The 13,243-nt window shown below is 30.4% G+C and overlaps 2 protein-coding genes and 1 long non-coding RNA gene across 3 annotated transcripts; 2 read left to right on the top strand and 1 right to left on the bottom strand.

The window, feature by feature from the left end:
• Positions 1-38: 38 nt before the first annotated feature.
• Positions 39-4,854, top strand: LOC110119996. Its single transcript, XR_007226768.1, has 4 exons — positions 39-409; positions 519-721; positions 1,182-2,699; positions 3,231-4,854. It is a non-coding gene; the product is annotated as an uncharacterized LOC110119996 (long non-coding RNA).
• Positions 4,855-6,281: 1,427 nt separating this feature from the next.
• On the top strand, positions 6,282-8,055 carry LOC100646848 (tyrosine--tRNA ligase, mitochondrial). The gene is made up of 3 exons (XM_003401778.4): positions 6,282-6,598; positions 6,673-7,568; positions 7,658-8,055. The coding sequence occupies exons 1-3, from the start codon at positions 6,474-6,476 to the stop codon at positions 8,005-8,007; spliced, it is 1,371 nt and encodes a 456-aa protein (XP_003401826.1). The 5' UTR covers positions 6,282-6,473; the 3' UTR covers positions 8,008-8,055.
• Positions 8,056-8,148: 93 nt separating this feature from the next.
• On the bottom strand, positions 8,149-9,459 carry LOC100647085 (60S ribosome subunit biogenesis protein NIP7 homolog). The gene is made up of 4 exons (XM_003401780.4): positions 9,207-9,459; positions 8,852-9,077; positions 8,464-8,604; positions 8,149-8,357 (listed from the first exon to the last, which is right to left on the bottom strand). The coding sequence occupies exons 1-4, from the start codon at positions 9,260-9,262 to the stop codon at positions 8,238-8,240; spliced, it is 543 nt and encodes a 180-aa protein (XP_003401828.1). The 5' UTR covers positions 9,263-9,459; the 3' UTR covers positions 8,149-8,237.
• Between the last annotated feature and the right edge of the window lie 3,784 nt (positions 9,460-13,243).

Raw genomic sequence — 13,243 nt, 5'->3', positions numbered from 1 at the left:
CATCCATTCAGTGTTCCTTTCATTTTTACTTATTTTATTTAATCTTTGCATTTCGGCTTTGAATGACTTCCAGCTATCAGGTTTACAACCGTATGTAATCCCTATCCAATACAACAATACTATTTCTCTTCTCAGCGCTATAACACTTATTTCTCTAGCTCTTATCATAGCTAAACTAATCTACCTTATCCTACTATTCTGTCTCTTTCATGATGAGGATATTTTGAGGTTCCATAGAGATACTTTGTTTCTTATAGTGCTCGTTTGACAGAGAGACGGTGGAAAATGTGATGTTTAGAAAAAGTACAACCTAAATGAGATAAGTGGACTATAATAGAAGAAAGTCCAAGGAAAAAGGAAACGAAGGAAATCCGCTCCAAATGGAATAAGTGGACTGTAATCGATGAAGGTATGTATCGAGGTTCGAGATTCGATAACCGAACACAGTGGCTGAGAGACGGTCATAAAAGAAAAAAGAAAGTATCGTGTATGCGTACTCATGAAAAAAAATGATTTAGGTCAAATTCATTTTCGAGGTTCCCTTTCTCCGTTCGAGGACGGGACTTCCCTGCAGGAAGTGGAAAGACTTTCAGTTTCGTAATGTGGAGATACGCGCGGTACTTCGTCTCTTCTCCTGCGAACCGATGTGACCAGAGCCATTATTGCTTTTTTATATTTTGTGGATCATCGAACAAAAACGTGGTGTTCATTATAACTCCCAGTAAGTAATGGAGAAATCATCGTTTTAATTCTCAGCTAATGTCGTTGGATTCTAGGGTGACTATGATACAATTACTCGTATTTTCAAGCTACGACAATGATTCATATTCTCTTAAAATAAGCAACATGATATCGTCCCTTTTATTCCAAAAGCCATTTTCATTGTAGAAATAGATCGATTATCTCCTACTTGTTCTTATCTATGTAGATTAAAAAGATGAGTGTTATAACGAACATAGACTATAAACTTGATTCATTATCTTCAGAACCAACCGATAATTTTACAATCAATTGTAAATTCCTATAATCTGTTGAATTTCAGATTCGTGATACTAGCATAAGAGGGGTGATATCTAAACCATCCATTTGTTGGGGTGACAAATGGTTTATACAATTGAAATTCATATAATAGTAGCTCACCAATTTTCCTCATTACCTATTATCTTTTGTTCACACAATAGGAGCTCACGTTCAGATAAATGAATTCAACCAGCAACAGAATAAACGCAGTTCGGATAAAGACTTCTTCTGTACAGAGAGACAGTGCTGTGTTTCAATATTAATGTGAAGTAACTGTCCATATCAAAACAATGTCGAACTATGTCAAACGACGTCAAGCAACATGAAACATCATCATGAACATGATGAAGACATCATCATCATGAAGACACGTGAAGGGAACTGAAGCGTGAGAATGTCCTCGCATGAGAACCGCTGGCAATGAGGAATCGCTAGGAAGAGCGGACGATTTTAATCGCTGGCTTCAGGATGGGACATCGCAAACAGACATCATGAAGAGTAACAACGACCGAGCACGTAACCAACCGCGTAAGTCTGGTGAATGGGAAAAGGAGAAGCCCGTTGTGTATATGCCTGTATGTATTGGTATAAACACGTGTCGTTGCGTTATATACGTGTGGACCAGTCAACGCCGGACGTCCCACTAAGAGTACGAAACGCTCGAAGGTAGAAAGGTTCGTAGATTCTTTCGTCCCGATCGAAATGCGGAACGTCCATGGGAACATGGAGTAGAATCCCAAAGCGAGTAAAAAGCGACAGTGCATTAGAAAGGGAATTTTCAGTAAATCGAAATTCAGCCGGGCATCAAGCGATGCGTGGAAACTGTTTCTTTTGTCATTCGTTATATTTTTTTTTCTTTCATAGCCATTATATTTTTTAATGTACTGTATATTATATATTTGTGATCTTTTGGGTTTCAATCGTGTTATTAGTACATCGCGCTTGTTCTGAGATTTCGTGAATATTCTAGTTCACGTTTTCAGGGCAGATAGAAAATGATTTTTTGAAAATGATTTCCCAGGCCGTGAGAAATTTAAATCAAAGTCTGAAATAGAAATTTTGGTTTATAGAATTGTATTCTGAATAGCGTGTTTCGTACTTTGTACTGTTTTTTATACAGTTAGATACTAGGTAGTGAGATCGATATGAAGAGAAAGCTTTTTTGTCTCATGAACGATTTAGGTTGAATTGGCAGTGAGCATTTTGATTTTAAAAGGTAAGAGTTTTGAACAGTGTGATTTATGGTGAAGTATACGTTAAGTAATAGGATTACTGCGAAATAGAATCTCTCTTTCTCATAAAATGAATCTCTTCTTTCTTGTTCTTTTATAATACATACAGTTGGAAGTACACCGTGACAAATGGTAGAAATTGAAACACATATCCCTCTCTCCAATATAATTACTCTTTTTTCATTATCACTACTTTATTTCCTATGTAATATGAAATGGCAAAGCCATAAAACGGCAAATGGATTTGAAAATTAAAAGAGGAAAGTATAAGGAAAGAAGAAAAAGTTTAATGATTGGAGATTGTTTTATGGCTCGATGGATTTGAGAGTGAAACTTTTTCAAAGATGAACCATGAATAAGTGCAACTACGAAGAATGCATGTGAAACGGTCATGGGAACATGGAGTAGAATCTTAAAGACAATGAAAAGCGACAGTGTGTTAGAAAGGTAATTTGCAGTAAATCGAAATTCTAACAACTCTTGCGAATTGCGTTGAGACCATTTTCTTACAACTTTTCCTTTTTTTGTTATAAATATTAAAATTATTAATTGTTAATTTTACAACTGGTACAAGTTTTCCTTAATTAAATATTATTGATCGATAGAGGCTAAGTAAATTGCGATTCCGTCTCTTCTTTTAAAGAGATGTTAAAATTACAGTTAAAACAGTAAAAGTAATGTGCTTTAACATTCCTCTTTATAATAAATATTATGTACACTCGGAAGCTTCTTCCGCTCTTTCTATTTCCTAAAACGAAACTGACACAAGATTTCACCTTTGTACGTGACTTCGTTCGTGTTCGCAATTGCAATTGCATTCATTATGTTCGCAGTGTACGGAGATTTATTTGACCGTGATTCCGTGCAGTTTATCTTCACCACACGTTTACTTATGTCCAAACAGCGATATTTCTTCTAACACACTTTATGGATGAACGTGCATCCTATAAGAATAATATGTAGTTGTTAATGTTGTAGGTATTCAAATACTTTCATGAGCCAGTGTAGAACCTCGATGCCTGAAAACATACAAATCTTAAATCTTAAAAATATTTATAAAAAAAAAAAAAATAACGTCGCAGAGAAACAGAAACGCAGAAGTAAGCGCAATTGTAACGATGTCGAGACCACTCGACGGAATAAAACTTTTTTTTTTATCAGATCTGTATGTGAAACGGAGTCATGGGAAAACAGGGCAGAATCTCAGAGAGTTAGAGCCGCCTTACAAAAGAGAGACATTGCAAGCGCGTTGGAAAGGAAGTTTTGTGGAATGAGGCTTGTCAGCGACGTTTTGCGGTCCAAATGGTATTCTCTTATACGGTAAACATTCTAGGAAAAGTCCAGGGCAGTGAAGGGATTTTTCTGCTATTTAGAAGCTATTATAAAGGAAATTAAAGGTGTTTAGAATGATGGATGGCAGTTCGAATACCTTATTGAATAGAATTGGCTGAAAGAATGGCGTGACAAAAATGGACAAAGTTTAAACACCTTTGGACACAGGAGAAAGGCAAATACTCTAAAAATAGGATTAATTACTTAAGTATAAAATGCTAAATTCTTTTCAATTTTACCATTATAACTTAAGAAACTCAAATACATTAACTACATGTCAGAGGTAAACGCTAAAACTAAAGTAAATTAATTGAATCCAGGAAAAAAAGAAGAAATTAATTAAACTCTGATTGGAAAAATTCCATTAAAACACGATTAAAAAACCAGTTCAAACTAACGAAGATCTATTAATGCGCTTTCCCTTCTATGAACGAACAATTATATCAATTAAATACAACAAATCATTCAACAGATCATGACGTCAACTTAACGAGCCATCATAGCCGCAACAAATTCGGTTTCCACCGCAGACAGTCGTCCATTTATTAAACCGTAAAGCATAAATCCTTTTCCATAGTCTCAAATCTATTCATTCACTATCACGGCGATCATCGGCGATCATCCTGTGAAAAACATTGGGTCAAGAGGCCTAGGAAACTTATTTTTAGTTTTTTAGGCGCAGTTAATTTTCAGCAAAAGTCCATAACAAACACTTGGCTGTAATTGATCAAGATAGCCATCAAAGTGCTAATCAACAAGTCTAATCAACAGATTCTATGATCAACAAAAGCAGCTAAGTAATTATACTTGGTTAAAAAAGTGAAAGAAATTCCGATATTGTGTAAATTACAAAATAACACAATCGGTTGCAATATAACGTATATTTTAAAAATTAGCAATTTCATTGAAGTTACTGAATAGTATGCAGTATAGCTGAAGGCAAAATATTCGAACTCGAATTCGTCCATTGGTTTCGTATTAGCAAATAGAAAGGATGAATATCTGAAATAAGATCGAAAGTAGAATCGAGGCAATCAAGGTCAGACTATACGTCGAACCTTTTGAGGTCAGAATAACTCCCTTTTTTGTACTTCAGATGTTATTTATTTCTATCGCAAATATGTCTATATTATTATTATTATTATTATTATTAATTTATACAAGCGAAGGTTCTTTAAATAATGTAATAGTGCGTAATTTTGTATACAGGTATTTTCAAATTCAACCTGATCCACGAAAAGTTTATAAACTAATTATTAAAAAATCAAAGGAACGTCGATGTTATTTAAAAAAAAAAAAAAAAAAAAAGAGCGCATCAAAATTCATTCCTATTTTAGGAAATATACAAAAAGAAGGAAAGAGGAATAATTTCGAAACATTTATTTTTAACAACCGATAGAAAGTATTTTCGTGCTCGAGAGTTCATTAGATAATTATTTAAGCGTGTCACGTAGCATGAAGAAAAATCACGGAAAACCGAGCGAGCTGCACCATTCATTAGAGCAACCACCTGGCTACTGCATTATTAGAAACACGTATACGCGTTATAAAAAGCTGTTGCTCTTGTCTGAGATTAACTTTTTAAAGGGACCGTTACGCACTATTACGAAATTAATGAAGTAACAAATACTTTTAAGAATTATACAATTAATTGTATAATTATTGGAAGATGATTTATTTTTTTAATTTAAATTAATTATACGTGTATATCAATAACTTTATTATTATCAATAACATTGCACTTTATAGTAAAACGTTTGCTTCAACTTAAGTAAAATTAGTTATCTTATAAGCGAAAATCTATTTAAAAATTTAAATAATCCCTAATTACAACAAAGCCATTGAAAGACAGCATTAGCTTCTTCATAAATTATATAATATTTTCAGGGATATTAAATAAAAGAGTTTGTCTTATGTACTGAACTATCTACTTATTTTATACAATAATGGCAATACCTCTTAATTAAACTCTTCTTAGAACATCCAGGAACTAATTCTCCTCCGTTCTATTTATTTTACTAAGACGTTACGTCACTCATCTCTACTTTACTTTTTATTGTTAACGAAAGGTGGTAGTATTTTCTGTCTCGAGCAACCTAGAAAACCGAATTCCGTTCTCACTTACAGATTAGTGGTACAGTAAATGAATTTAGTAAAGAACCGATGATTACGTTGCAAATAAAAGTGAAACGAGGAAGTTTTAATTATTTCTTCTTCTCCTCTTGAGTTGCATAAACTAGGAAATATAAATTCATATTAATTATCATGATCTATTGAAAGAAATAATATTTTTTAACTGTGTAATTTCTTTAAACATTTTTTGATAATTTTTCTTTGTCTCAAATGTAAATTTATATTTAAATTTATTATTTTCTCTTTATACTCGAATATAATTTCTTTACTTATAAATAAAATGTGAAGATAAAGTGGAAATGCTTATTTCTCCTTTTTTTGTACGTATTTTAATTTCCTTTTTTGTGTACAATTGTTTGCTATCCTTGTTTAGAAACAATAGTAAAAATTTCATATATTTGCTTTTTAAAAAATGAAATGAAAATTTAGTGCAGCAATAAATATATTTTTTATCAATAGTAATATATAAGTTTGTATAAAAAAGTTATTAAAAATTATAAAGATATGTATGATAGATTACTTAGAAATCTGCTACGTTATGTAAAATTTTATATTGCAACTGTATTGCCATCTGTCGATCCAGAGCTAGAAACCAGAAGTGAATTATAAAGTTATGTTTTTCAATGTATATATACATTTAATCAATTAAATAAAAATTTCATAATTTAAAAAGTTGTAAGAAAGAATAGTTATATGGACTATTCATATTGTAATTAAATTTTACATATTCTCGTATATAAACAGAGTTAAGTAAAGATGAATAACGTATTGAGGTTACGTTCTATCGCCAAGAGTTTTAGTACTCGTCAATATTCTCCAAAATACATATTAGATGCCGAAAACAGACAATTATATGAAGATATTTTCCCTGATATTTGTATGTAAGTTTCATCAACACCTGTTTTAAATCTTCATATAAAACAAACAAGTTTTAAAAAACGAAATAAAATTTTAGGGAAGACATAAAAAAGTTATGGAAAAGTCCACCACAATGTATATACGCTGGATTCGATCCCACTGCGGACAGTTTGCATATAGGAAATTTGTTAGTTCTAATAAATCTTTTACATTGGCAACGTTGTGGTCATCAAGTGATCATCCTGTTAGGAGGTGCAACAGGCTTAATCGGTGACCCAAGTTTTAGAAAAACAGAACGTGTTGAAATAGACAATCTTATACTAAAGGAAAACATAGAATGTATAAGAAGTGATATCAAAAATATTATTGTGAATCATGCGAAATATTTTTGTAGAAACCATCAACATTTAGCTCCCATAAAAATATTAAACAATATAGAGTGGTATAAAGATATGAATGTGCTTTCATTTATTAAGCAAATTGGAAAATATTTCAGAATGGGTACAATGCTTGGTCGTTCATCTGTGCGAAGTAGATTAGAATCCACAAGTGGAATGAGTTTTACAGAATTCACTTATCCCCTTCTCCAAGCATATGATTGGCTTCACTTACACCGTAAATATAACTGCTTGTTTCAAGTTGGAGGACAAGATCAAATGGGAAATATAGTATCTGGTTATGATTTAGTCACTAAATGTACTAAAGATCAAGTTTATGGCTTAACGCTACCATTAGTCACAGCAGAATGTGGACAAAAATTTGGAAAATCTACAGGCAATGCAGTTTGGCTCTCACCTACAAAATCTTCTAGCTTTCAACTGTATCAATTTTTTATTAGAATAGAAGATGCAAATGTAGAAAAATTCCTTCATTTATTCACATTTTTACCTGTATGCAAAATTAAAAAGATTGTAGAAGAGCATTTTAAAAGACCAGAACTGAGACAAGCACAAAAAATTCTAGCTGAGGAAGTTACAATATTGGTTCATGGAGGTAATCAAACAAGTTTTCCATCTAGGAATTAAAAACTATTAAATTATTTTCATTTCTATGCAAGTTTAATTGTACATATTTTGTTGCAGAAGAAGGATTATTTGCAGCAAAGAGGGCATCTGCTGTTCTTTATGATAAATCTATTGATTCTTTAGCAAAACTCCAAGCGGATGATCTAGTACAAATATTAGAAGGTGCTACTATAGTAGAACTTCTATCTGAACCAGGTATTAGTGCTTATGACTTAGCTATGAAAGCAAACTGTTTTAAAACAGATCATGATGCAAAGAGAATTATAGCAGCTGGAGGTTTTTCCATTAATTATCAAAAAATTACGAATCCAGCAGAACTCATTGTACCTGGAATACATATATTAAGTAATAATATATCATTACTTAGAGTTGGAAAAAAGAATTATCATGTTGTACGGTGGTTATAAAATAAACTATTTATGATTAAAATTTATGTAACTATAATACATTCAGAAGATGTGGTCTATTGATACTAAAGTAGTAATTTCCTTCTGATTTTTTAAATATGTACGGTAGTCGTAATTTTCTTGACATTATAAAAAATAATGTTTAATAAAAAAACGTCTTTATTTTTTATAATCTTGAGATATAACAAATTATTTGATAAAAAAATTAAATATTTGATTTTTCTACATTGTTATATTAAAGAGTCTTCTGACCGAATATATTCTCCTACATCAGCTTGATGAAAACATACTGTTGCCATTGGGTCTGCATATTTACAATCCATTGTACTTTTAGCGGTGACACCAAAACCCTAAAATAGTAATTTTGGCAATTACAAATTTTTAATGAGATATAGATTAATCACAAGATATTGAAATTTTTCGAGAAATGAATTACAGTAAAAATACTTTAATTACCAGTGGAATATCATTTGTGGAAAAAATAACAACTCCTTGATACTGAGGAGTATTTTCTGTAATTCGACCTATACCAGACTTAGAAATATGATGTCCATACAAAAACTGTTGTTCAGCTGATGATTTTACCCAAATTTTATGCTAGAAGAAGGCATTATAATATTTATATATATTCACACAGGTTTATAAATTATAATTTAAAATTGAATTGATATTAATAATAAAATTTAAGTGATTGATTTATTTGTTTCAAGCAATGTGGAAAATACACTTGTAATGAATGTAAATGCTATATGGATTTCAGTGATATATTACCATTGTATCTATAAAATATTAGTAAGAAACAATATACTGAAATTTAACATTATAATAAAAATAACATAATTACTTGTGCATAAGGAGCCAGCTGATATAAAGCAGTGATGTGAAGCCTAAATTTTCCAGATTTTGTAAATTTTCCAAAGCATGTTCCAAGACTTGCCAATTTTTCTGGATTTACCATACTTGCTAATGATAAAATCTTTTCGGAAACGTAATATACTCTGCCTTTCTTTTCTCGAAAACAATAAACACCATCTGGTCGGTCAAGTAATAATTTTACGTTAGTCCCAATACTAGAAAAAGCATAAGAAATTAAAAGAGATTATAAAGAAGATTATAAATTAACATTTATTTTATTATATTTATTTATTTTTGAAATTATTTTACTTAATCTCAATACAAAGAAATTATTCAGAACTTACTATTTTGTTAATTTTTCCAAAACAAGTTTCGTCTTATCTTCAGTTAACCGCTTCATATTTTATGTATTCATAAATTATATAAACTCTTGTATTGCGAAATATTAAAATTGTCTATGATATTACTGAATTATTTTTGTTTAATCATTTATAATACTTTTACTACATTCTATTCATAATTACTTATGAAGTTTCTTAAAATAAACAAATCACGAATAAGGTTAAGTCAAGAAACATGTGTTTTTAATAAATTGCCTACGTCTATAATATTACAAGATAAGAAACTCATATACAGATTTCTATTAAAGTATATGAACCATAATGAAAGGCAAATAAGGTGTGCTCTTGCACAGCCTTTTTATTAACCAATCGCATGTCCCCCCATCTAGCCATCATGTTTGCCTTATTCACAAATTATATTTCGCACAAGTAGAGGGAAGTTTGAAAAGTATCATGCAGTAAAAAGTAATTTTTAATATTGAAATTCGAAAAGATTATGTACAAAAAAACATTTAAAGACGATAACAAATCAAATGTACGAAAAATATCAATTAATATAAATTGTGGGTAAGGTATTTTTTAAATTAAATAATTAGTTTTAGTAGTCTATGAAACATTCATTAAAATATATAAAAACACTTAATTTAGTAATTGTGTTAATGATTTTTGTTAAATGAGAAATTTCTGATTTTTAACTAATCTGCTTTTCTTGTTTTGCTATAAGATTCTCTTCTTTTCTTATTTAGTTTCCGGAGCCTTATATGAGACAAAGAATGGTTTCCGATGGGATTGTAATTTGCGAGATACTTAATTTTTTACTAAAAATTTCAGCGGCTTTTGTAAAGCTATTTTTCAATGAGGTAAGCAACGACTCCGGAAGAGCACACTTTATCTACTTTTCAACAGGATATGCATATAATTATTTTTATTACTCCTGAAACATTATTTCTAGAAGTGCAAAGAATAGTTAAATATTTTGTATTTTTATACTCTGTGAAAGAACCATTAAACCACTAATAAAAATATAAAATTATGTAAAAATCCTCAGCGTACATTTTTGAATAAGATAAATGGAAGTCAAGAGCATGTGAAAGCTCATCTGTGCGAACCAATCAATTGTTGTGTCTCTGTGCGGTCCACTCATTGGTCGTTTTGACGGCTAGAAACCAATCTGACGTCAAAGTAACATGGAAAATACCCTAAAAATACTCAATTTTATATTTTCATAATTTTTGAGTCAATAGATTACACATCTTAAAACTTAAAGTTTCAGATCCTACATGTTGAAAATTACAAGATTGTCAATAGTTATACAGTAATTCTTAATTTTCGAAAATAAAGTCTAACCACCATATATATTTCCAGGATCAATGTCTAGTAATTTTCTCAAGTTTCAGTCCAACAATCGACAATATAGAATAGAAGCGCGGTAGAAACAGCGCTTGCGTGCCATCTACTAAAGATGGCGCCTTGCGGTATTCTACCATTTTAATCCTGCTAGGCCGGCAGCGTGTGTGAAAACTACTAGCACTGAAAGTCAGTCTTGTTTCATCGTCTTCAACGAATATGCCTACTTAAAGCAAGCCGCCGCGATTGTCCGCTTATTAGTGCGAGTCTCTGTCTTTTGGTGTGCACAAACAAAGTAATATAAACGATCCTTCGTGATCTACCTTGTGTCTTCTTCCTCCATCAACTTGTTCTCAAACCATCACTTCCTCGGCCCACTTTATGGTATGTATTCTTAATTCTCACCTTTTCTACAATTTTTTTGCTATTCGTTCCAAAATTTTGTCCTTTTACACAAAGCTTATGTCATTCTTCCTGTGTAAAAGTATCCGTCCTGAATTTTAACTTCAGTGATCCAAAATCAGTTGTGAAAGTTCAAATCTGATACATATCGTTTATTAAATATTTATTTCGCTGTTTTTCATATGTTTCTATATAGTCTTGATTTTTGCTTGATATATCTCTGATTGATTGTTTGTTTTAGATGGTATTAAAATTTTTGATTGGGATAGCGTGATACCTCATTCGATATTTTATCTTATCTCGCAATACCTTTTAGCTTATATTTTCTAGTTACATAAATATATGTATAATAATTTTCATATTTACCTTGTTTCGGGTTTTTACAGTAATTAAGTCTTATTGTATTTCAACATAAATTGCATTCCTGTTGGAACTATATTTATTATATAAGTTTTCACTTATTTTTTTAAATTCTTACACTTTCCACAATTTTTTATGGTAAATATAATGTCTTATTTGAATGAGATCTAGACAAATGCTAATTTAAAAGTTAAATATTCTATTTATTACTTTCAAAGAATTTAAGGAATTAAAATTTAAGAATTTGTATTAATATTAACATTCAGTGTTGACCATGTAAATGTAAGTAAATTATATCTGCGAAAACTTTTAAGGGGGGAAACTGCTAAGGAAATCCTGGAAATAGCATTTTTTTTTAACATTGTTATAAGTAACGATACAGAATTTCGTGCCGTGACTTTGTGACGTCGCGTTTGTTGAATGAAGATTTTTGCATTTCGCAAATTTTATGCTAGTACACGTTAGTTTCGAGGAAAACATTTTTCGTATAACCGATGGATATTCAAGTTACTGAAAGCTGAATTCAGAATAGCGCGAAACTGTGGACATAAGAGTAGAGATTTAAAACACGTAACATCCATGAATTATTCCCATATCGTATAAAAAATTCTTTTTACCCTAATTTTTCATCAAACTTTTATTATCTCATACTTTTATATTTTATTAATTAAAAAATTGTAATTCTTTGAAATTTCCTCTAGTTTTTCGCATGTTGTGTTAAATATTGAATTTTATCGCACGAATTTTTGTATCACAAAAAAAAGATTGGAATTTCACTTTTTTCCTAAACGTAGGTTATTTATACACTCGTGCAAATCGCGTAATATAGATTACTTGTTTCGGTTAACAAAGTTTGGAATTTATAAAAGTTTACAGGATATGTGGACTATTTTTATCTGGGGAACGTTTAAGTTTATGTTATGAAATCTTAATGTGGCGTCGGTTCCTCGTAATTTGCACTTTCTTCTGCGCGCCTTGATTATTTCTGTTGCTAATGAGTTGATCTAGATTCTAGATAGTATGAAGACCTACAAAATTTCTTAAATTTAAAACTCCTTTAACTGTATAATTTATCTCGTATCTCATACATAGCTATTATTAATTATTACCTCTATTAATTTCTAACTTTATTAAGTATTTATGTTATCGTCCGTTTTGTATATCATGTTTCATAGAAAATGTTTAGTCAGAATTAAAAATCACGGATCAGAATTAATAGTCAGAATTTAAAATACACAGTGAAATATTTAATATAAGTACTTTGTACTGTATTAAAATACTTATATAAATATTCAATATTCGTTTTAAAAATTACCGATATACATCTATTAATTCTTAAACTTCTATCTAGAGAAAATTAAGTAACGTACATAAAAAAATTTAAACGATCAATATAAAGAATAAAGTTAGGTTTAAACAAATAAATAAACCTACATATATATGTAGGTTAACTTAAATAAGAGAATTCGAGCAACTGAGTTGCATAGGATCAATTCGATAGTCGTTTATTATAGAAATTAGTAATTACCATGTTATGGGAATAGACAGATAATATAATTGCAACTGATGTTTATAATACTCTTTGTATACTTTAAATTGTTAATTAATGTGTTTCTAGTGGATGACCATGTATTTCACATGTATTTTAAAATTATCTCAAAATAATCCAATCTTGTGTTAGAAGAACATAAAAATCGTCAAGGGGAGGTTGCACGAATGAAAACTTATAAAAATTTGATATTTGATCATCATTTCTTAGAGTTTATCTTTTTGCCAGCATTACGTGTTGAACAAATAATTTTTTTTTACGTTTCCAAATATCTTTCGCTTTTCCTGGAAGACTTGTTTTCAATTGTGACACTTTTGCAATTCATATGCAATATGTATAATTGCCCTATATTTGAAACGTAATGAAAGAAATGATAGAGAAA

Source organism: Bombus terrestris, chromosome 16 (genome assembly GCF_910591885.1).
Source record: "Bombus terrestris chromosome 16, iyBomTerr1.2, whole genome shotgun sequence".
Classification (NCBI taxonomy): Eukaryota; Metazoa; Arthropoda; class Insecta; order Hymenoptera; family Apidae; genus Bombus; species Bombus terrestris.
This window is presented reverse-complemented; position numbering and strand designations above follow the sequence as displayed.